This window comes from Eptesicus fuscus, chromosome 22 (genome assembly GCF_027574615.1).
Source record: "Eptesicus fuscus isolate TK198812 chromosome 22, DD_ASM_mEF_20220401, whole genome shotgun sequence".
NCBI lineage: Eukaryota > Metazoa > Chordata > Mammalia > Chiroptera > Vespertilionidae > Eptesicus > Eptesicus fuscus.
In genome coordinates this window covers 13589829-13614055 of record NC_072494.1, presented here as the reverse complement: position 1 = coordinate 13614055, position 24227 = coordinate 13589829, and the positions used below count along the sequence as shown (strand labels likewise).

Below are 24227 nucleotides of genomic sequence, written 5' to 3'. Positions count from 1 at the left end.
AAAAGACTTACATGTACTAAATGAATAAAAAGCAATACCAAGTCTTAAAAAAACAAAACACCCAAAAGTTACATTGAACATAATTCCTAAATGAAAGAAAAGATAATAATTTTTTTTTTTTTTTTGTGATGCCTACAGAAAAAGATGGTGGATACATCTTGGGAAAACCTTGGTGGGAGTTGGGTTGGTGCAAAAGAAAAGAGAAAATGTTCCAAAGAGAAACATAAGCAAAAGCTATTTGGTGAGCATGGAGCCTGAAGCATGGGTAGCAAAAAGTCCTGTCTGACCGATGTGTAAGATACTGTTTAGAAGTAGAGGAAAAGGGAAGAGGGAGACAAATTATGGAAGGCTTGATATGCCAAGGTGAGTAGGTTAAAATAATTTGATAGGAATAAGATGTCATTTTAAGTTCTTGAATAAGGGTGTTTGTTACTTGTCAAAATGCTTTATTGTAGCAAGAAGACAGGGAGACCTTCTAGCAAGAAGATAGGAAAGTTCAAGGATGAAGGGAGAGAGACGGTCAGACAAAGATGTTGCCATTGGGATGAAATGGATGAATCTGAGAGTTATTACAAAGGAGAGTTATTTCAAAGTCCAAATGATGCTGTTCCTACTCCCTGGAGTCTTCCGGAGAAAATCACACCGTCCCACAGATTGACTCTTTAATAAATTCAGGATCTCCAAGCTTGGAAAATCACTGTCTGCCAGGCCCTACAACTAGTTATTTCAAACAACTGCCTCTTTTTAAAAAATATACTTATCCTTATTGATTTCAGAGAGGAAGGGAGAGGGAGAGATAGAAACATCAATGATGAGAGAAAATCATTGATCAGCTGCTTCCTGCACACCCCTCACTGGGGATGGAGCCCACAACCTGGGCATCTGCCCTTGACTGGAATCGAACCTGAGATCCTTCAGTCCACAGGCCAACGCTCTATCTACTGAGCCAAACCAGCTAGGGCAAACAACTGCCTCTTTTTTCAAGCTCCTTTCTTCACCATCTCCTTGCTTATCTTAACAGAATCCACAGCCATCTTCAGAGAAAACAGAATAAAATGAGAATTCCACCAACTTTTTGCCCTCTTTACATACACTTAGCTGTGTCCTCACACCTCTCTCATCCATAGATGTAACCATATTACATGTCCAAGGCTCACCTTTTCACTTTACTGTAAGGTCTGTGCACTTGGGAGCCAGCTATGTCTGTCTTGCTCACCACTGTAGCCTTTGCATTTAGCACAGTGCCTGGCACATAGCAGGTATTAACGATTAACTCATTGGTTGAATAAATCTGTACTCTGTATCTCCTTCTCCTACTTAGGTGCTTTATGCCTCATGTCTTCAAATACTTTGTCCTTCCTTCCTTTCTTCATTTATTTTTAAATTCTCACCTGAGGACATGATTAGAGAGGGAGGGAGAGAGAGAGAAACATCAATGTGAGAGAGAAACATCAATCGGTTGCCTTTTGTACATGCCTCAACCAGGGATTGAATCCACAACCCAGGTATGTGCCCTGACTGGGAATCAAACCAGCAACCTTTCGGTGCACAGGATGATGCTCAACCAACTGAACCACTCCAGCCCAGCTCCTTTCTTTATTTTTTTAAAATATATTTTATTGATTTTTTACAGAGGGGAAGAGAGAGGGATAGAGAGTTAGAAACATCGATGAGAGAGAAACATAGATCAGCTGCCTCTTGCACACCCCCTGCTGGGGATGTGCCCGCAACCAAGGTACATGCCCTTGACCGGAATCGAACCTGGGACCCTTGAGTCCGCAGGCTGATGCTCTATCCCACTGAGCCAAACCGGTTTTGGCTCCTTTCTTTATTTTTAAGCACTCCTTTTCTACTGACATTTCCCCCTCAAGTATCTCCCATAATTTAAAAACAAAAATTCTGCCCTGGCTGGTTTGGCTCAGTGGATAGAGCGTTGGCCTGCAGACTGAAAGGTCCCGGGTTCGATTCCGGTCATGGGCATGTGCCTTGGTTGCGGGCGCATCCCCAGTAGGGGGTGTGCAGGAGGCAGCTGATCGATGTTTCTCTCTTATCGATGTTTCTAACTCTCTATTCCCTCTCCCTTCCTCTCTGTAAAAAATCAATAAAATATTTAAAAAATAAAAATCCTAACATTTTCCTTGATTTTGTCTGTATTTAGCCATCAACTTCTTTCTCCCCATCACAGCTAATCTTTTCTGTACTCATTTCCCCCTTCTCATCCACTTCTCAATCACTTTAGTTTTTGCCCAAATCAATCTACTGAGATTGTTTTCATCAAGGCTACGATTGACCTCCTTGTCACAGGAAATGAACAGCTCTTCTGTCTTCGTTCTTTTGCCCTCATTATGTCATTTGAACCTGTTAACAACCACTCCTTCCTTCAAATGCTCTCCCTTTTTTGGCTTCTGGGTCCTTCTTTCTCTTAACAGAGACTAGGGACTTTATATATATATATATATAATAAATGAATGAATGGCTTCACTTCTATTAATATAACCTCTCTCAGCCTTCTCTGACTTCTTAAATGTTGGTGTTTCCTAGGGTCACATCCTTAGTCATCTCTTCTTGCTCTACACATCTCATTCATTGGTCAAGATAATCCACACCAACAGTTTTAATAACTTCTTATGTTCTGCTCACCATAAAATCTAGTTATTCGAGCTGGGTCTTTTGCCTAAGCTTTAAACTACCATATACAATTACTTACTGGATAGTTCCATATGGATTTTTCATAGGTATTTACCACTTAGTCTAAAGATAGGAAGCTTGTCTCTTATCTTTGTATCCCCAGCACTCAGTCATAATGCCTGACAAATAGTACTAGTAAGTAGAGAAAGAAAGAAATGCATCAAAGATCTGAACTACCTCCCGGTGTCAGGCTGAAGTCTTGCCTGACTGCTTCAAATCATAGTGAACTTTCTCTTCCTGAACTGATGTGAGTACTGATCCAACTATGGTAAAACCTTAGCTGAGCACAGAGGAATGTTCCATTCTGAATATTTTCCCAGATAACTGAAGTTTATCCAATTAAGTGCAAAACATTTTCATTTTAACTGTTTCAAATTAGGGATTATTTTATTTTTACCAGTATTTTCTTGTTAATCCTCACCCAAGGACAATTTTTCATTGATTTTTAAAAATACATTTTTTTTATTTTAGAGAGGAAGGGAGAGGGAGAGAGAGATAGAAACATTGATGAGAGAGAATCATTGATCAGCTGCCTCCTGCACACCCCCCAATAGGGACAGAGCCCGAAACCTGACATGTGCCCTGACCCGGAATCAAACCGTGACCTCCTGGTTCATAGGTCTGCACTCAACCACTGAATGACACTGACCAGGCCATTGATTTTTAGAGAGAGTAGAAGGGGGAGATAGAGAGGGAGAGAGAGAGAGAGAGAGAGAGAGAGAGAGAGAGAGAGAGAGAGAGAGAGAAACATTGATATGTTTTTGACTGGAAACCCATCTGTGATCCTTTGGTGTGCTGGCCGAAGCTCTAACCACTGAACAAACGGCCAGGGCAAATTAGGGGTTATTTTAAAAGATATTAATTTCCTTTGGGTTATATAGTGGAAAGAGCATGATTAGGAGATATTAAGGCCTAGATTGATCTCTGGATTGGTCTGTCATTTGTGAGTGGACACTTTACCTTCCTGCCTATCTCATAGGATCAAATAAGATAATGTAGGTAAAATGCTTTGTAAACAAAGTGTTTCACACATTTAAGATACCATCACTTAGCCCTGGCCAGTGTGCTCAGTGGTTAGAGTGTTGGCCCGAGCACCAAAGGGTGGCGAGTTTGATTCCCGGTCAAGTGCACATACCTGGGTTGCAGAGTTGATCTCTATGTGCGGGATCCAACTAATCGATGTGTCTCTCTCACATCCATGTCTCTCTCTCTTTCCCTCCTTCCCTCTCTCCCTTCCACTCTCTCTAAAAATTAATGGAAGAAATGTCCTTAGGTGAGGATTAATAAAAAAAGATACATAATAAAATCATTTAACCAGTTTTTCACTTATTCAGAAGTACTGGGAACTTAATTGTCCAGGAAAACAGTGAGGACTCCAAAGTCTATAATATATGTACTTAATACTGTTTGCTCCTCCTTCACATGGCCAAAATGCTACAATTTTCAATTGTCTGCCTTGTTTTCTTAGTCTTCCCTTGCTATTGTAATGCTCATTGTTATCAGTGTTGCTTTTGAAAGCTTCTCTTTACTCTTTTAATTTGCTGTTCATTATATGCTGTGGGTTCAGAGATGATTACTAGAAATGGGTATAGATTAAGAGAAAATAAAGACTTCCACATTGAGATAAATGAACATTATTTCATGTGACTGTTGTTATGTCTGGTCGTGTGTGTGTGTGTGTGTGGTTTGGTTTGTTGTTTGGTTGTTGTTGTTGTTGTTGTTAATCCTCACCTGAAGATATTTTTCCATTGATTCTTAGTGAGAGTGGAAGGGAGGGGGAGGGACAGAGAAAGAGAAACATGTGAGAAAGACACATCAATTGGCTTCCTCCTGAACGCCTTGCACTGGGGATCAAGCCCACAACCCAGGCGTGTGCCCTGACCAGAAATTGAACCAGCGACCTCCTGGTTCATGGGTCAACGCTCAACCACTGAGCCACACCGGCTAGGCCGATCATACATTTCTTTTAATTAAAAAGGACTTTTACTATTCCTATGATTTGAGTAGTGCCACCTACTCTTGTCCCCAGAGTGTGGTGTGGTCAGTGAATTGTTAGAGCAATCAGAATAGAATGCTACCACATTCATTATGAGGTTGAAGTTATTACCTCATAACCTTATAAAGCAATTATCAGAAAAGGCATAGGCTTGAGAGTCATACAAAGTCCTCAGTCTGCCATTTATTAGCCCTCTAATTTGGAGACAGGTTATTTAACCTCTTTAAGCCTCAGTCTTTTTCATTAGTAAGAAGGATATCTCCACATTTAATTCATATGGGTATCGGAGGATTAAATGAGATATTTACATAACATCTAGCAAAGTTCAACCAATAAATGCTAGTTCCCATTCTCTCCTCTCACTTCCCTCCTCTGAACTCTTAGTCCATTCTCTTCCATCTGCCCCCACACCTTGCTCCATACGCATTCCCTCTCCTTTTCATTTTCTAAGCCTCCCTCTCTACTGCTCCCTCCTCTCCACCTACAAAGGTCCTCAACTCTCAGCTAAAACTAGTTCTTCTCTCAGTCCAGCTTCCATCCCCTTAAGCTACCCTTCCATTTCTCTTCATCCCTTTACCACCACACTCCTTAAAGGAGTTAACACTCCCCATCCAGGCTGTATCAAGGACCCTCAGCTCTGGACCCTGGGCTCAGAGAGGCGGGAGTAAAAAAGAAGTCAAGACCCCGGCCACTGTCTCCAAGGAGGAAGACCAATGTTTTGGGAGTCAGTATGCTGACTGCCTCAACTTCTGAACTTCAATTTACTCTTTAACTTTTCACAATCAGCTAACTTCCTGATCCTTCCCCTTCTTCAAGAACTCCTTTCTGGGAAAATCACCAAATCCCAAGGTCTCTCATTAGAACTCATCCTGTGCTTAAGCAAGCTATACCATTGATCACTTCTCTTCCAGCATACCCCTTTCTCAGCTAAAAGTTTATTGAAGCCTCTAACCTAGTGGTCGGCAAACTCATTCGTCAACAGAGCCAAATATCAACAGTACAATGATTGAAATTTCTTTGGAGAGCCAAATTTTTTAAACTTAAACTTCTTCTAATGCCACTTCTTCAAAATAGACTCGCCCAGGCCATGGTATTTTGTGGAAGAGCCACACTCAAGGGGCCAAAGAGCCGCATGTGACTCGTGAGCCACAGTTTGCCGACCACGGCTCTAACCCAATCCCACTGAGCTAATGATTTCACTTCCCTGATTGAAAATCTGTAATGCCTCTCTACTGCCTATGGGAAAAGTCTGAAGTCTTGAGCAAGTGCTTTAAGACCTTCCATAATCTGGTCTTTTTCCTTCTTCATATCTCTCTCAAAACCTATGCTCCAAGCATACAGAATAAATCACCGCTTCCTGAGTATGCCTCATGTTATCTTTACCTGGTATTTGCTGTATGACTTATACTTATCCCCATCATCTGGGAAGCACTTCTTCCTCATATCTGCCTATTAAATAGTATCCCTCCTTCTAAGTCTGCTTCTTTTGCCCTATAAAAAATACCCTAAATTTCTCTTTACTCTCATAATTTCTTATTGATTTGAGAGAGAGAAAGGAAGAGAGTGAGAGAGATTTCTTGTTCCACTTATTTATGCATTTGTTGATTGCTTCTTGTATGTGATCGAACCTGCAACCTTGGCATATTGGGACAATGCTCTAACTAACTGAGCTACATGACTATGGCTATATGATTTTTTTTTTTTTAACAGAAAGGAAGGGAGAGGGATAGAGTTAGAAACATCGATGATAGAGATACATCGATCAGCTGCCTCCTGCACACTCCCCACTGGGGATATGCCCACAACCAAGGTACATGCCCTTGACCGAATTGAACCTGGGACCCTTCAGTCTACAGGCCGACAGCTCTATCCACTGAGCCAAACCGGTTAGGGCTGGCTGCATGATTTTTGATGGTAAATAGTTTTGCCTCATTTAGGAACTCTGACTTCCCTTCATTTAAAAAAAAAATATTTTTATTGATTTCAGAGAGGGAGAGGGAGAGAGCGATAGAAACATCAATGATGGGAAAGAATCATTGACTGGGTGCCTCCTCCACGCCCCACACTGGGGATCAAGCCTGCAACCCAGGCCTGTGCCCTGACCTGGAATCAAACAGTGACCTCGTGCTTCATGGGTCAATGCTCAACCACTGAGCAATGCCGGCTGGGCCCTTCATTTTAAAAATTTCTTCAGCAGCTACAAAGGACATGGTAGGCTTGTTTCTTCCAGTGGTTCAATCCTGTGCTGACACCTGCTGGTCAGATCTGGTTTGGCAGCCCTGGCCCTAGCACCTTCCTCTCAAGTATTAAGGGTGGGGACAGTCTGTGCCAACCTAACTCAGCCAGACGCTGGAAGCGTCAAGATAACATTGCTCCTCGGTTCCACCCAGGAACACACTCAAGTCTGTTGGTCTCTGGCTTGCCTCTGGAATCTCCAGCTTAAGTTCAGTTCAATCTTCAGAACATTCTCCATTGACCGCACACCCCAGCCATTTGTACAAGATTTCAAGGAATTGGGCAGCAAGCAAAGAAACAAGTGAACAATTTGAGAACAGGGTTTATGTAATCCCTCCTTATCACCTCAAAGAATCAAGACTAGCCAGTTTGGCTCCGTGGATAGAGCATCGGTTTGCAGGTTGAAGGGTTCCAGGTTTGATTCTGGTCAAGGGCACATGCTTGAGTTGTGGGCTTGATCCCCAGTGTGGGGACATGCAGGAGGCAGCCAATCAAAGATTCTCTCTCATCATTGATGTTTCCATCTCTCTCTCCCTTCTCTGAAATCAATAAAAATATATTAGAAAAAAACCAAACAAGAATCAAGACTATTTCCTACAGAGTGCTATTCCTTTTGACCTATGTCACACTTCTAGGAGGCTCTTGGGCCATAAACTTTCTTGGTGACTGTATGAAGAACCGGAGGTTGAGCCGAGAGTAGGTAGGCGGGGCTTGAGGGGTGGGGCCAGGCCAAAGGGCCTCTCACTTTGGAGCTTCTCCATTCAGTCAGCTCTTCCGGATCATCCAAGGCAAGACTGGCACCCAGTGCACAGCAGGTGAGGGACTGGCAATGATTGGCAAGGGACTGGTAGGCTTTGGGGGGTGAAGGGGACAGAAGAGTCCTGGCTCTGTCAGCCTGATCTTTCCAGATTGTGAGACTAACCCGATAGTATTCTTGGGTCTTCAGGGGAGGGGTCCCGCTCAGTTTTCCCTGGGGCAAGACAGACATGGTTTGGGGCAGGGCTGAGGCCTGGGAGTGGAGGTGTGTGTGTCTGACAGAGTACTGAGAGATGCAAGGCAATCTTGGGAGACATGGAGGTAAATGTAAGGGCCAGAGGAAGAGCATGGCCGGAGGATCATAGGGCAGGTCCCAGGCAAGAGAAAAAGTGAGACAGAAACAGGGAGAGAGGGAGAGGACAGTGGACCAAATGTGAGATGGCAACGGGGGCAACTGAGAGCTGGGTAACAGGAAGGCCAAGGAGGAAGGAAGGCCCAAATGGAGCAATCTACTCTCCTGGCCGCGGAACATGGTTCAGAAAACCCCCAACAAAGGCAGGAACAAAGCGAGGTTCCAGGTTCCCCTTGGACTAACTCGGCTGGGGAAGAATCCCCCACCCCCTAGGTACCCATCTTGCCTGACTCTTCAGACTCCCATATTGGTTTGGGGGAGAGGGTGAGGCTGCTCCTCACTGCGGTCACAGCCACATCCTGCAGAACAGGGGAGGGGGAAGTAAGAAGCAAAACAACCAGAACAACCATAGGCAAAGACCACGGCGAGAGCACCCTGGACATTTGCAGCTGATGGGTCACCGGAGGGTCCCAGCTCAGGCCCAGCAGAAGACTTAGACCTCTAGTACTGCCTGCCCCGCTGAGATGCTTGCTTCTCATGCTTCCTCGGTGTGCTTCAACAGCCTTGACAGTATTCCAGGGAAGGAAGTTTCTTTGTATTATTATTTTTTAATATATTTTATTGATTTTTTACAGAGAGGAAGAGAGAGGGATAGAGAGTTAGAAACATCAATGAGCCGAAACCGGTTTGGCTCAGTGGATAGAGCATCGGCCTGCGGACTGAAGGGTCCCGGGTTCGATTCTGGTCAAGGGCATGTGCCTTGGTTGCAGGCACATCCCCAGTGGGAGGTGTGCAGGAAGCGGCTGATCGATGTTTCTCTCTCATCGATGTTTCTAACTCTCTCTTCCTCTCCCTTCCTCTCTGTAAAAAAATCAATAAAATATATTTTAAAAAAGAAAAGAAACATCAATGAGAGACGAACATCGATTAGCTGCCTTCTGCACACCTCCCACTGGGGATTTGCCTGCAACCAAGGTACATGCCCTTGACCGGAATCGAACCTAGGACCCTTCAGGCCAAAGGGCAACGCTCTATCCACTGAGCCAAACCGGTTAGGGAATGGATTATTTGGTTTGAAGCCCCTTTTTATCATTTGCTAGTGACTTTGGCCAAGTTGCTTAATTTCACTTAGCTTCAGTTTTCTCATTGTAAAATGGGATGTCTATCTTACAAAGGGTTGGGAAGACTGAGATAATTCACATAAAGCACTTGCCACATAGTAGGTTCTCAATACATGTTAGTTATTATTTTTATCAAGACTCCTGGGGCCCCATATCTCTCACTTTTTTAAAGGCAGTATATCACACTGGTTGACATGGGCTTTTGGAGTCAGAGAAACAGCAGTGTTTGACCTTGGGTAAATGACTTAATTAAGCCTCCGTTTGCTCAGCTATAAACAAGGATAGAAATACCTACACCTCACAGATATATGGCACATGGTCAGTGTCCAGAATGGTAGCTGGGAGAATTCTTTGCCAGGTAAGCCTTACCTTCTCCACTGGAGCAGAAATAGCCTGCTTCTCCTTAAAACTTAACTTGAGGTGGGCTAGCCTCGTGTGTGTGCCCTCATTCCTCCAGCCAAAGCTATTCTGCTCCTCTAGGCTGCCTTAGAGATCAAGGTTTCTTACAGCCCTGGCTGGTTTGGCTCAGTGGATAGTGTATCAGCCTGCGGACTGAAGGGTCCCGGGTTCGATTCCAGTCAAGGGCACATGCCTGGGTTGCAGACTCGATCCCCAGTCTGGGGTGTGCAGGGAGTAGCCTATCAATGATTCTTTCTCATCATTGATGTTTCTACCTCTCCCCCTCTCTGAAATCAATAAAAATATATTTAAAAACAAAAAAAATATATTTCTTACAGTAGTAAAGAAAAAAATAGGAACAAGGCATGGGGGGGAGGGGGAATCTGACAAGCAAAGATGCTGATGAGATAGAAACCAAATAAGAGACAGAAAGGGGAAAAGCTATTTCTCTCTTTCTAAGGAAGCCTGTGGCCTTTCTTCTGACTGACCGCATACCCCCGCCCCCACCTCCTTCTCCAGGAGCCATGGAGTCCTTCAGCTCAAAGAGTCTGGCACTGCAAGCGGAGAAGAAGCTACTGAGTAAGATGGCAGGTCGGTCTGTGGCTCATCTCTTCATCGACGAGACAAGCAGCGAGGTGCTAGATGAGCTCTACCGTGTGTCCAAAGAGTACACGCAAAGCCGGCCCCAGGCCCAGCGGGTCATCAAGGACCTCATCAAGGTGGCCGTCAAGGTGGCCGTGCTGCACCGCAGTGGGTGCTTTGGCCCCAGTGAGCTGGCCCTGGCTGCCAGCTTTCGCCAAAAACTGCGGCAGGGCGCCATGACGGCGCTCAGCTTTGGCGAGGTGGACTTCACTTTCGAGGCCGCGGTGCTGGCCAGCCTGCTGACCGAGTGCCGGGACATACTGCTGGCGCTGGTGCAGCACCACCTCACGCCCAAGTCACACGGCCGCATCCGCCACGTGTTCGATCACTTCTCTGACCCAGGCCTGCTCACGGCCCTCTACGGGCCTGACTTCACTCAGCACCTCGGCAAGATCTGTGATGGGCTCAGGAAGCTGCTGGATGAGGGAAAACTCTGAACCCAGCACATTCCACCTTGATCTTGACTAAAGGGCTGGCTGAGAACGCAACAGACAATGAATGGGCTTTCTAACTCTGCTCATCTGCGCTAACGCTTTTCAGTCCTCAGGCTTCAGTCTTCCTCAAGAGTGCTTTGGACTCCAACCCCCACCCCCAAATGACTGGAGGAGAAGCAGCAATGAGGCCTCTCTCCCACTCCAGCCCCTGGGCAGGAAACACAGCTGCCTGAAAAGAGGAAGTGAAATTTGGATCTATTTCCTCCATAAGGGATGTTTGAAACAGGGAAGCCCCTTCCCCTGGGAACCCCTCTGGGGACACTAAAGACAGAGGGGGGGAGGGGTCGCTTTGAGACATCCTAGACCTGCAGTTCTAGGCAGAGCCAGGACAGACACCAGAGGCTCTGTTCCAGAGTACAGGAAGAGGGCAGGGGAGAGTCACGGGGGAAATAAAACTACTGAAACATGCACAGGGCTCAGTGTTTAATCTCTCCAGTTTCAGTTTCTTATACCTTATGATCATCAGGATGGTATATAAACACCACTTATCTCACCACTCGCCTTTCCACACAGGAGACTCAGGCGTATTTCAGTATCATTGGGGCTCCCTTGCCTACGTCTGTTTAAAAACTGTACCACAGATCAGTGCTACAAATTGCAAATAAATATTCAGTGAGGAGCAAGGCATACAGCGACAGGCTCTGATGGGGAGTATAACAAATAGGAACTGTCTGTTACACTCCCACAACTGTTCTCCTCTTCGAACTCCAAGGCAATTCTTCCATCCCTTAGCCGCACACAGGCTGAATAGAGGTGCAGGTTAGAAGGTGAATTGAATAGTTCCGGTACCTACATCACTGTTCTTTTCCTCAGAGAGAGTTGTGAAAGAGTTGTAGTGAACTGGTTAGTCAAGACTAAACCCAGATTCTTTACTTTGAGGGTCAGATCACTGATTGCCCATCCTCAATAACATGCTTGGCTAAAAAGGTGGGCAGCCAGCAGTTACTGGCTCACCGTTCCTGGGTTACCCTCACACCATGGCTATAAAAATCCCATTTTTCAGCTAAGAGTGGGAAAGAACAAAATACAGCAAATAAATATTACTTCAATATAGCACCAAATAAATTAGGTAACATAGTTGGAGATGGGGAAGAAGTTAGGGCCTGAGGGAGTCACCTGCCTCCTGTTCTAAGGCCAAGGAATGGTGAAAGGGATGGGAAAGGCAGCAGGGATGTAAAAAGAACCTTTGAATCTAAAGGACAACTCTAGATTCAACCCAAGAACTGAGAAGGGGTCTATTCCCCACCCCCTACTCTTGCCAATAAAACTGCCTCAGGCCAAGGAGCTCTTGATGAGACATGAGGCTGGGCGGGAGGGAGGAAGGTGGGCTGGGAAGCCATGTTCTTGAGCCTCACCTCAGGCTCCTCTCCCCCTCAAGTTGCTCCTTCATCATCTTGCTTCTCTCAATCAGTTCCGGAGACATCAGAGTTTGAAGATTTCATCCTCCTGGTCCCGAAGTGTCTGGATTCGAGAGGTGCGGGTCAGTGGCACGGGACCTAGGACTGCTCGTTGCTGCATCCGAGGGGAGCTGCGGTGATGACCTGACTCCTCCCCAGGTACCCTGCAAACAAGGAAAGGGGAGAAAGAGTGACAGGTCCAGGGAAGAACCTAAGAATAGGCCAAGTGATGAGGTACGTGGGAAGCTGTCCTCCTTTCCTAATACTTCCAAGCGGGTCTAGATGGAGTCTCAATGCCTTCTGGATAAATCCTACTCCTACTGCTCCTTCATGGATCATCAAAGTAGTAAGAACAGTCAACTATTTTACTCCAGTGAGAACACAAAACCCTTTCCCACTGCCTCTGCCCATTCCAGCAGCCATCGGCTCTGCTCCTTGTCTTGGGGCCACTGGAGGGAAGGATTCCCCTTGCTTTGGCGGACACTGTGCTTCCTTCCTTGTGTATCTGGTAAGGTAAGGCTAGAAGAGCGGAGAAGTCTGTGAAGGGGCTTAAAAGGAACCATTCAGACTCACCCACTTTCCCCTTTTCTCAGCTTCCGGGCAGCAGCCTTCTTTGACAGGCTGATCTGTGAATCAAGCTTCTTAAGGAAATCAGAGGCAGAGAGGTCATGGATGGGAGTGGGGGGTTCCTGGCCAGGTGTGGAAAGGACTTCGCCATTGGCCCGGCCTGAACCTGCCTCCTGTTTCTTCCTCTCAGCTGAGTGTGGCCAAACTTCAGCCTTACTTGGCTGCATCTCTTCCTCTCCATCTTTCTCTTCCTCAGAATCCAAACCATTGAACAGGTCTCTGGGCTCTGTCAGGATGGGGATGTAGAGGGTTTTCTTCAGGAAGATGGAGTCATTAGTATAAAGGCGGTTTGCACGTTTAATCTGTTCCATCTTAAAAAAAATAGTCACCACAATTAATGACAGTAATAAAGATAAATGTTATATTTGTATAACATTTAAGCCTTTAAAAGTGATTGTGTAGCCGTGGCGGGTGTGGCTCAGTTGGTTGGAGGGTCACAGGTTCAATCCCCGGTCGGGGCACATACAGTAGGCAGCCCATCAATGTTTCTCTCACACCAACGTTTCTCTCCCCACTTCTCCTCCTCTCCCTTCCTCTCTCTCTAAAATCAATGAAAAACATATTCTCGGGAAAGGGTTACATATATTTTTTTAAAAGGGATTGTACAGAGTCTTATCTCTTATCAAGAGATCCTATAGCAACCAAGCTAAAGTACAAAGGGCTGATCTTAGTCCCATTTTATTGATCAGTGGTTTTCATGCCTTTTGGTCATTGGACCCCCTTTTTTTAAAATATATTTTTATTGATTTCAGAGAGGAAGGAAGAGGGAGAGAGAGATAGAAACATCAATGATGAGAGAGAATCACCGGTTGGCTGCCTCCTGCACGCACCCCACTGGGGACCGAGCCCGCAACCAGGCATGTGCCCCCGACCGGAATCGAACCTGGGACCCTTCAGTCCACAGCCCGCCGCTCCATCCACCGAGCCAGACCGGCTAGGGCTCATTGGACCCTTTTACATTTTTAAAAATTATTGAGGAAAGCCCTGCCTGAGTGGCTCTGTTGGCTGGAGCATCATCCTGTTCACCAAAATGTTGCGGGTTCAATTTCAGGTCAGGGAACATACCTAGGTTGCGAGTTCAACCCTGGATTGGGGCGCATACCGGACGCAGTCCATCAGTGTTTCTCTCTCTCCCTCAATAAATATATCCTTGGGTGAGCATTTAAAAAAATTATTGAGGAAAAAAGCTTTTCTTTATGTGGATGATAGCTATCAATATTTAAGGTATTTTAAATTAAAACTGAAAAAATTTATGCCCTAGCAGGTTTGGCTCAGTGGATAGAGCATCAGCTTGTGGACCGAAGGGTCCCAGGTTCAATTCCGGTCAAGGGCACGTACCTCGGTTGCAGGATCCTGGCCCTGGTTGGGGGCATATGGGAGGCAACCAATTGATGTGTCTTTCTCACATCAGTGTTTCTCTTTGTCTCTCCCTTCCCTTCCACTCTCTAAAAAGAAAAACTGAAAACATTTAAGAACATGTATTTATTTAAAAATAATAAATCCATTACATGTTAACATAAATATTTTAAGAAAAATAACTATATTTTCCAAAACAACAAAAATGTTGAAGGAGAGGCACTGTTTTACATTTTTGCAAATCACCTTAATATCTGATTTAATAGAATACAACAGGATTCTCATATCTGTCTCTACATTCAATCTCTTTAAATATCACATGATGTAGCCTCTTTTTTTTAACTCAGTTTTTAAATTTAATTAAAACTGTATCTCAACAGTTTCAGCTAGTTGTAGATACTGTTCCTAGCTGATTACAATAAAATGAAATTCCCCTGATTCACATGTGATGTAACCTCTTGAAAACGTACACTCATGAGAATGAGAATGAAAAAGGCAAATAAAATCTCATTATTACTATGAAAACAGTTTTGACCTTGTGGATCCCTGAAGGGTTTCAGGGACCCCTAGGGGTCCCTGGATCTCACTTTGAGAACTTCTATTAAAGATGAAGGAACTGAGGCTTGGGGAGATTAAGTTACTTGCCTAAGATTATCTAGCAAGCTAATGACAGAGCTAGGGCCCTTTTACTCCTTCTGGGAATATTCTACACTACAATATTAATTTCACTGACCAAATATTTACTTAGTACCTACTTATTTATCACTGAACATGGTGACTGGCATCACCCTCTATCTACCTGCCTCCCAAGGTAGAAATATCAATGTCACCCTTAACTCATACTTTTCTTTCATCACTCATACCCACGTGGTCAACAAAAGTGCTGCAAAACTCTCTCATATCTGGTCTAATCTTCAGTCTTCTGCCATCACTTTAGAACAACTCTTAATATTTCTCATCTGAGTACTGAAAGTTTAATTGGTCTTTCTACTCATCCTTCACCTTGCTGACATCTATCTTTCTTCTACTTTTTTTTTAAGAGAGGGAGGAAGGGAGAGAGACAGAAATATCAATGTGAGAGAGATACATCGATGGGTTGCCTCCCACAGGTGCCTCCACCAGGGATCAGGTATGTGCCCTGACTGGGAATCAAACCAGAGACCTTCTGGTGCACAGGATGGCACTCCAATCAACTGAGCCACATCAGCCAGGGCGAACCTATCTTTCTCAAAAAATTAATCTGATAAATTCATTACCCTACTTATAAACTTCCTCTGGCTCCTCATTGGCTCAGTTAAAATACAAATTAGCATTCAAGGGCATCCTCAATCTAGCCCCCATAACATCTAGCTTCATCTCTCTTCTTCTGCCACCTATATATTTTGCCATCCTGAACTTCTCATTTTTCTTTGAATCCTATATAATAAAGAGCTAATAAGCTAATTAGACCAGATGGCAGAACGACCTTCCAGAACAACCAGTGGGCACGGCCACAAGGCAGCCGGGGCTGCGAGGGCCGAGCCCCTAGCACGAATTTCGTGTATCAGGCCTTTAGTATATCATGATCTTTCACACTTTTGTGTCTTTATCTGCCTGAAAGGCTTCTCCACTACCCCCTTCTCTGCCTGAAAAATTTCTACTTATCAACTCTCACTTCCTTTGCGTTACCTTCCTTAGGGCTCCCATATGTAAGTATTGTTGTAATAATGCCTGCCCTATTATATTGTTATTCACCTCTTTGCATATTGCTCAAACTCTGTGAGTCCTTTAAAGGTAGGAATGGTGACTTGCTGTCTCTGTATCTCTAAGGTGCTCCTCAACATCACATACACTTGGCACACAGCAGAGGCTCATTAATGCTTTATGATTAAACAAACTAGATCATAAAACAGAGAAATCACAGATACAGTATGTCAGTATTTTATCATCAGAGGCCAGGCAGCCAGTTGTACTAAAAATTCATCCCATATTGGCATCAGTTTAGGAAATCATATTTCTTAGGTCTGTCAAATATCTAAGCTGTTTCCACCCTGGGGGAAAACTATTATAAAAACTTGACTAATAAAATCTTATATTATGATGTGCTTAAAAATAAAACCAGATTAATCTGAACAGTAAAAAAAGTTAAAATTGGCTTACAGTTCTGTACTTTTACTTTGCCAAGTGCTTTGATGACATTAATTTTTTAAAAATTATTTTTATTTATTTCAGAGAGAAAGAGATAGAAATATCAATGATGAGAGAGATTCATTTATCAGCTGCCTCCTGCATGCCCCCTACTGGGTATCAAGCCCGCAACCTGGGCATAATAATCAATATATTTTAAAAAACAAAAACAAAAGAATGGAATATGTCCTCTTATATGGTACTTTTAGGAAATAACAAAGGCCACAGAAAATTTACAGTAATATAATATCTTAGAGCTAGAAGGGACCTATGATATTATCTAGAAAAAATAAAAATTAATAGCATCAGCTCAACTGGTGTGGCTCAGTGGCTGAACATCAACCTATGACCCAGGAGATCAAGATTCGATTCCCAGTCAGGGCACATGATGGCTCAGGACTCCTCTGGGCCGGGTAACATATGCCATTATTTTTTAATTTTATTAAAAAATATATATCTTTTTTATTGATTTCAGAGAGGAAGGGAAAGGGAGGGAGAGATAGAAACATCAATGATAAGAAAGAATTATTGATAGGCTGCCTCCCGCACATCCCACACTGAGGATCGAGCCCACAACCCAGGCATGTGCCCTGAACTGTAACCTGCTGGTTCATAGGTCGATGCTCAATCACTGAGCCATGAGCCATTCTTAAAAATGGATGTAACCACCCAGCTGGCATGGCTCAGTGATTGAGCATCGACCTATGAACCAGGAGGTCATGGTTCAATTCCTGGTCAGGGCACAAGTCCAGGTTTTGGTCTCGATTTCCCAGTGTGGGGTGTGCAGGTGGCAGCCGATAGAAGATTCTCTCTCATCATTGATGTTTCTATCTCTATCTCTCTCCCTCTCTCTTCCTTTCTGAAATCAATACAAATATATTAAAAAAAAAAAAAAAAAAAAAAGGGATACAGCCAAGGCCAAAGCCCAGAGGAGTCCTAAGCCATCAAAGCCAGTCTTTTCAAGCTAGAAAGGCCATTAGAATCTAATTAGTTTAACAGAGCAGTACAGAGTGAGGGTTTTAGAATGAGAGACCCCAGTCCTAATTCTAGCTCTACTCATTAGACTAACTGTGTAATCTATGGCAAGTTATCTCCCTAAACCTCAGTTTCCTTGTCTTTAAATGGAAATAGTTACACCTATCTACTTAATAAAGTCTTATGAAGATCATACAAGATAACTTTTAAAGGTTGGTACATACTACATGTTCTTTACATGATACAGTATATAGGTAACAACTTAGTTGATTATCATTATTATTTTTTTAGTATATTTTATTGATTTTTTACAGAGAGGAAGGGAGAGGGATAGAGAGTTAGAAACATCAATGGAAGAGGAACATCAATTAGCTGCCTCCTGCACACCCCCTACTGGGGATGTGCCTGCAACCAAGGTACATGCCCATGACCGGAATTGAACTTGGGACCCTTAAGTCCGCAGGCCGACTCTCTCTCCACTGAGCCAAACTGGTTAGGGCTGATTATCATTATTTAATACATCTTCCTCATTTTACAGATGGTGAGGAAACTGAAGACCCAGACAGAGGAAGTGACTTATGCAGTCACTCAGCTAGTAAGCAGCAGAATGAGGCCAGAACCTGGACTTCTTCAGGAGACTAAAAGGCTTTTCTGTACTCAAAAAGGTACAGGCCTGTAAGAAAACCTCAATAAATAAATAATTGTTGATAACAATAGTAGCACAGTTCCCCTCTCTGCACAGCTTCTGAGTCTCTGTTGGTAGAGAGGGGATGCTCAGTACTTTCATATCGACTTCCTTTGCTTAGACCATGATGTCTACTCGAAATGTTCACTTTCCTGAACTCCCAGTCTCCACATGTGGAAATCTTAGCCATACTTTCATTTATTAAAAAACAATCTGCTTGGCTGGTGTGGCTCAGTGGTTGAGCATTGACCCATGTACCAAGAAGTGGCCAGTTTGATTCCTGGTCAGGGCACATGCCCGGGTTGTGGGCTCTATCCCCAGTAGGGTGTGTGCAGGAGGCAGCCAATTGATGTTTCTCTCTCATCGATATTTCTCTCTCTCTTTCCATATCCCTTCCTCTCTCTCTCTCTCTCTAAAGTCAATAAAAACATCAAACAAATAAACAAAAAACAATCTATTAAGCTTTATGTGTTGGGGACTGTGCCAGATAGAGATATAAAACCGAAAGGAGGCCCTGGCTGGGTAACTCAGTTGGTTAGAGCATCATCTCGATACACCAAAGTCATGGGTTCAAACCCAGTCAGGGCACATAAAAGAATCAACCAATGAATGCATAAATAAGTGGAACAACAAAATTGGTGTTTTTCTCTCTCCTTTCCTCTTTCTCTCTAAAACAAACAAATAAACAATTTTTTTGAAGGAAAAATCATTCTTAAAGGAGAATATAGGCTATTGGAAAGAAAAAGGTGTAAAAGGTATAAACAATTGGATTATGTGGGTTTGTAAAGACAAGCATAGAGGAAGGAATTTGTAAGTCTTTCAAGGCCTTTCGTGATGGCTCCCTTGAAATCTGCACTGATGTCTTACTCCCTTCCAGATAAAAATTTTTTTCTAATTTTCCATCCTTTGTTAATACCTTTATTTTATTTATTTATTTTTCATTTATTTTTGTTAATACCTTTACAAACTCACCACATTCTCATCTACTATCATTATTTGTCCCTGTTCGTTTCTCACTAGACTGTAAATTATATGAGGACAACAACTATACATTTTATTTATGTTTGTACCTCCCAGAATGGCTACCAGAGTGCTTTAAACCTACCAAGCATAAAAATGTTGCCTAAATTCAACAGGATGTGGAAAAATAATAAAACCCTCATCAACTTTAGTGCAGTGTATTTTCATACCTAGTGTATATACCCTATGCATGACCTGAGATGCTTGGTGTAGAGAGTACCTTGGAAAGAAGAAGGTAGAGCACTGAGGAGGAAAAAAGAAAAGGAGAGATTGGCACTTTAGGAACTTAGAACTAAAAACCAGCTCTCCACGATTTGCTGTAAATTTTTAATCACTCTCAAACAGTTTCTATGTGGCTATCAGTACAGACTTTGTAATCAGACAGAAGTTTGAATTTCCACTCTAATGCTCATTCGTTATCTGACCTTAGTCAAACTGGTGAACCAATCTAAGCCTCAGTTTCTTCATCTGTGAAAAGGGGACAACAACTGTACGCTCACAGGGATGTGAGGATCAAATGGGCTAATGTATATAAAGCCCCTGGCATAGTGACTCCTCTCCGCTAAGATAGTGTGGACAGGATTTGTCCCAACCAGACAGTGCAAATGGGAAGACAAACAAAAACACAAAGGTGGATCAGGCAACACAACACAACACAATGAGGGAAATTTCAGAGGAAATAGCCTAGAAGGGCCACTGCATTGTCCTGAGGAATAAATCTCTTCCGACTGGCTGTCCAGTCCCAATCCTGGAAGACTCACCGTCACCCCGTATTTGAGTGCTAGTCCAGCCAGGGTGTCTCCGGGCGCCAGCTGATGCTCCAGGCGTCTCTCCCTCACCGGGGAGCAGGTAGACTGCACCAGGCTTCCGTAAGAACGAGCCCGGCTCCCTTGAAGCAGCCCTGACCCCCCGAGGGGGTCCTGTCTAGAGGGAGACGCCATCTCCTCCACCTGCCGGCAGCTGGGGTTGCAACTGCCGGACGGACGCCCGGCTAAGTGACCGACAGTGACAGGCCCGGGGACTGGGCACGGATAACCAGGAGATCCCTTTCCCTTTCTGTCTTCTCTCCCAGGTCACCCGTCTCCCTGGCACTACGCACCCCGCTCCACTCCCGCTTACCCTCCCTCCAGGCGCCTTTCCCACAGATCTGTACTCTCGCGTACTCAGTCTCTGAGTCTCTCTCCTTACACACCCCTCCGACTTTCGACCCTCCACAACCCGCGACGTTGACCTTTGACCCCTGACCCCTAGGCACTTTCCTCCCAGTTCCGTTCAGTTTGCCTCCAGGTCTGGCAGCCTGTTCTCCGGGGGGCCCCTGATACCCCGGCTCCGCCCCGTCTCTAGGTTGGTCCGCTAGGGTCGGGGACAAATCAGGCCCCCCAGGTGGGCTGTCGCCGCCGCCGCCGACAAAGCGCGTGATGACTGGGAGAGTTTGGAGGACACTTTACACCTCAGAGATCCCCAAAGGCCCACTCCGCATCAGGTGAGCCACCCCCTCAAATTCGGGCTCCACATCTATCTCTCCAAACGCCTCCAATACGACCAGATGCAAGGGCCCGGACCCAGCTGGAAGGCAAGCTCTTTGACAAAAGACTTCATTTCCCAAAAGGCTCCGCGTCTGCCGGGTGCCAGGGGACCTTCGGAAATGCAGTGCCCCTCGGCGGGCTGGAGGCGGGCTTTCGGGATCGCGCAGTGCGTGCCCGGAAGCCGTCCCCGGAAGTAAGGAGGCCGAACGGGAAGAGACCGGACGGAAAGGAGACGCCCCGCTCTTGCTACGGTGGCCTGAAAGGAGTGGCGAAGTCTGTGCAATAGAATTTATTATTTCTGGGGCTCACAGTTGTGATGTCTTTCAAGCGAGAGGGGGATGACTGGAGTCAACTCAATGTGCTCAAAGTAAGCGCGAGAGGGGAGCGTCGAGAGCAGCTTCCGCTGCCCTCTGAAGGCCGTGAAGGGGTTGTTTTGTTGCTCTGGCAACAGATGGGGGATGGGGGATGGGGGTTGGGGGTTGGGGGGGGGGCGGGGAGTCAGGGTTACTAGTCTTGGGTTACTAGTCCTGGGTTGTGACCCCTTCTTCGCTCTGTGATCTCTGTTCTCTCCATGGTCTTTAGTCCGTTTGAGTCCCTGTCCCTGTCATTCCCCCACCCCCACCCCACCCCACCCCAACACACACACCTCCTATCCCGCTGATCTTTCCGGACTTCTTTCCCTTTTCTTTGCAGAAGCGAAGAGTTGGGGACCTGCTGGCCAGTTATATACCAGAGGACGAGGCGCTGATGCTACGGGATGGACGGTGAGGGAGGGCGAGAGTAGATCAAGCCTGAGGGTTCTGCGATTAGAGGCTCAATAAACGTTTGTTATTGAGGAGAGCGGGAGGATCTAGGGTTTTTTTTGGTGGGGAGTGAGAGCAGGGATGTGGGTGGTGGAGATTAGGATAGTTGGGAGTTGGGCTTTGGAAAGGACTGGTAGGACAGGGTGGGACCTCCGGCAGAGACCCACTCCCCAAGGACTGTTTACGTTCTCTCTCCTCTCTAGCTTTGCTTGTGCCATATGTCCCCACCGACCTGTACTGGACACCCTGACCATGCTGACTGCCCACCGTGCAGGCAAGAAACATCTATCCAGTAAGTTTGTCAGAAGACAGGAGATGGAAAATAAACCCTTAAGCCCTGGCCAGGTGGCTCTGTTGGTTGGAATGTCCCCCGTATACCAAAAGGTTCTGGGTTCCATTCCCGGTCATACCTAGTAGGTTTCAGGTTTGATCCCAGGTGTGAGTTTGTGAGGCAACTGATCTGTGTTTCTCTCTCACACCAATGTTTTTGTTTTTGTTTTCCTCTCTCTTTCCCTTCCTCTGTCTCTCTCTCTCTCTCTCTTTTTTTTTTTTTCCCTAAAGGAAGGTCAGATCCTCCAGTAAGGATTAAAAATATATATATATTTAAAAATAATAAAATGTGTGCAGATCACTCAAGGTGCTTTGCTTTTAATTCTCTTGCTTTTATCCTCAGGCCTGCAGCTTTTCTATGGCAAGAAGCAGTCAGGAAAAGGAATAGAGCAGAGTCCAAGACAGCAGAATGAACTGGAGAGGGAAGAGACCAAAGGAGAGGTAATCAAGCGATGGAAGTGTGTGTTCCCAGGGAGCACCATACTGCATAACTTAGGCTTGAAGGGCTTTGGCTTCTAGAAAGAAGCTCTGACTCTGTTTTCCATCTCCATACCAGGCTCCTCTGTTAACCCAGACTCGACTTATCACCCAGAATGCTCTGCACAGAGCTCCTCACTATAACAGTTGCTGTCGCCGAAAGTACAGGTCTGTGGGGTGGGAAAGCCCAACAGGGAGGGATAAAAGGAGATAGATGGTTCTTTTTTCTTTTTAATTTTTATCACCATTTATCCCTGTATACCCTCTTGCACCTCCACCCCCTGCTATCACCACACTGTTGTCCATGTCAATGAGTTCTCTTTTTTTCTTTTGTGCTCAGTCACCCTCCCCGCCCCACCGCAGCCCACCACCCTTCAAAGCCCCATAGATGGTTCTTAAGTGATGGTTTTCCAAATTGTATTCTCAGGAGCACTAGTGTTCAGGAGATGTTAACTGGTATTTCAGGGGAAAAAATTTTGTAATTTATAAAAAAGTTTGGGATATCACACTTTGTCAAATTACAAAGTAGGATACTTTTTAAAAAAATATATTTTAGCCCTAGCTGGTTTGGCTCAATGGATAGAGCGTCAGTCTGCGGACTGAAAGGTCTCCCAGGTTGCGGCCTTGATCCCCAGTAGGGGGCGTGCAAGAGACAGCCAATCAATGATTCTCTCTCATCATTGATGTTTCTATCCCTCTCTCCCTCTCCCTTCCTCTCTAAAATCAATAAAATATATTTTTAAAAAAGAATTAAAAAATATATTTTTATTGATTTTTTTACAGAGAGGAAGGGAGAGGGATAGAGAGTTAGAAATGTCGATGAGAGAGAAGCATCGATCAACTGCCTCCTGCATACCCCTTATTGGGGATGTGCCTGCAACCAAGGTACATGCCCTTGACCGGAATCGAACCTGGCCCCCCTCAGTCCAAAGGCCGACGCTCTATCCAGTGAGCCAAACCGGCTAGGGCCAAAGTAGGATACTTTTTAAAAAATTAAATCTTTATTGTTGAAAATATTACATATGTCCCCTTTTCTACCCCATTGACCCCATCTAGCCCACCTCTGCCCCTTGCCCCAGGCCTTCACTACCTACCCTATTGTCTGTGTCCATGGGTTATGCATATATGTATACAAGTTATGTGGTTGATCTCTTCCCACCCCAAAGTAGGATACTTTTGAAGAATAGGGATCTACAAAGTCTTAAGATAAAAAACTTAAATATTTTTAACCTAGCGTTTCCTAAATTCATTTGATTGCAAAAGCCTTTCTATGAAGGACATATTAATATCTTTTTCTTTTCTTTTTTTTTTAATCCCCACTAGAGGATATTTTTCCATTGATTTTTAGAAAGAGTGGAAGGGAGGGGGAGAGACACAGAGAAACATTGATGCAAGGACACATCAACTGGTTGCCTCCCACATGTGCCCTGACCAGGGCCAGGGATGGAGCCTGCAACTGAGGTACATGCCCTTGACTGGATGGAACCCGGGACCCTTCATCCCACAGGCCAATGCCCTATCTACTGAGCCAGACAGACAAGAGCCACGTGAATGTCTTGATGAACACAATTTAGGAAACACTGCTCCAAGGGGTTGGGAGTCACAGGAGAAATGGCCCTTCCCTTGACTGCTTTGACAGATTTTGATTCTTCTCTACCCAGGCCAGAAGCTCCTCGTCCCTCTGTCTCACCTTCCCCTCTGCTACCCCCAGAGGCTGAACAACCAAGTGGGAAACCCAGTAGCGACCCTGAGCCGGGGGCAGGCCCACAGACTAAGGAGTCAGCAGCTGTGTCATCCCCTGCACCTATGAGCCCCACGAGAAGACGAGCCCTGGATCATTACCTCACTCTTCGAAGGTGAGTATGCAGAATCACTCTTCCCTTTTTCCTATGACCCTCCTCTTTTCAAACCTTCTGAATTGTTTTTTCCTATCCCACTGACTTAATAAACCTTTCCTGACCAATTCTGTTTTCTCTGATGTTTCTAGCTCTGGATGGATTCCAGATGGACGAGGTGGATGGGTAAAAGATGAGAATGTTGAGTTTGATTCTGATGAGGAGGAACCTCCTGATCTCCCCTTAGACTGATACTCTCTTTCCCCATTTAATTCACAAATAAACTATAGCAGGCGCTGGCAGCCTAACTTTCCTCACGTCTGGTTCCTTGTCCCACTTCAGGATTT

At 44.9% G+C, this 24227-nt stretch overlaps 3 protein-coding genes across 5 annotated transcripts; 2 read left to right on the top strand and 1 right to left on the bottom strand.

Moving 5' to 3' along the window:
• The first annotated feature begins 7693 nt into the window (after positions 1-7693).
• Positions 7694-11091, top strand: TNFAIP8L2 (TNF alpha induced protein 8 like 2). Its single transcript, XM_008155856.3, has 2 exons — positions 7694-7734; positions 10067-11091. The coding sequence occupies exon 2, from the start codon at positions 10072-10074 to the stop codon at positions 10624-10626; it is 555 nt and encodes a 184-aa protein (XP_008154078.1). The 5' UTR covers positions 7694-7734; positions 10067-10071; the 3' UTR covers positions 10627-11091.
• On the bottom strand, positions 8666-20600 carry LYSMD1 (LysM domain containing 1). Of its 3 annotated transcripts, none has more exons than XR_008555156.1 (4): positions 19671-20600; positions 12654-13018; positions 12039-12244; positions 8666-8888 (listed from the first exon to the last, which is right to left on the bottom strand). XR_008555156.1 is itself a non-coding variant. In XM_008155857.3 (3 exons), exons 1-3 carry the CDS (start codon positions 19848-19850, stop codon positions 12106-12108), a joined length of 684 nt encoding a protein of 227 aa, XP_008154079.1. In that variant the 5' UTR covers positions 19851-20600; the 3' UTR covers positions 11096-12105. The 3 variants fall into 3 exon arrangements, 1 of the variants encoding a protein (XP_008154079.1); XR_008555155.1 differs by lacking the exon at positions 8666-8888 and adding an exon at positions 11096-11686; XM_008155857.3 differs by lacking the exon at positions 8666-8888 and having other exon boundaries at positions 11096-12244.
• Positions 20577-24187, top strand: SCNM1 (sodium channel modifier 1). The gene is made up of 7 exons (XM_008155858.3): positions 20577-20802; positions 21129-21199; positions 21442-21530; positions 21912-22009; positions 22125-22213; positions 23707-23901; positions 24033-24187. Exons 1-7 carry the CDS (start codon positions 20752-20754, stop codon positions 24130-24132), a joined length of 693 nt encoding a protein of 230 aa, XP_008154080.2. The 5' UTR covers positions 20577-20751; the 3' UTR covers positions 24133-24187.
• Positions 24188-24227: the final 40 nt, after the last annotated feature.

Excerpts from the sequence above, each read along its gene's own strand:
- LYSMD1 (XM_008155857.3), bottom strand. The coding sequence starts at position 19,850 with ATGGCGTCTCCCTCTAGACAGGACCCCCTCGGGGGGTCAGGGCTGCTT. Across the intron at positions 13,019-19,670 it reads CACTCAAATACGGGGTGACG|ATGGAACAGATTAAACGTGC; the intron begins GTGAGTCTTCCA and ends ATTTTTTTTAAG. Across the intron at positions 12,245-12,653 it reads CTGAGAAAAGGGGAAAGTGG|GGTACCTGGGGAGGAGTCAG; the intron begins GTGAGTCTGAAT and ends CCTTGTTTGCAG.
- SCNM1 (XM_008155858.3), top strand. The coding sequence starts at position 20,752 with ATGTCTTTCAAGCGAGAGGGGGATGACTGGAGTCAACTCAATGTGCTC. Across the intron at positions 22,214-23,706 it reads TGCTGTCGCCGAAAGTACAG|GCCAGAAGCTCCTCGTCCCT; the intron begins GTCTGTGGGGTG and ends TTCTCTACCCAG. Across the intron at positions 23,902-24,032 it reads CATTACCTCACTCTTCGAAG|CTCTGGATGGATTCCAGATG; the intron begins GTGAGTATGCAG and ends TGATGTTTCTAG.
- TNFAIP8L2 (XM_008155856.3), top strand. The coding sequence starts at position 10,072 with ATGGAGTCCTTCAGCTCAAAGAGTCTGGCACTGCAAGCGGAGAAGAAG.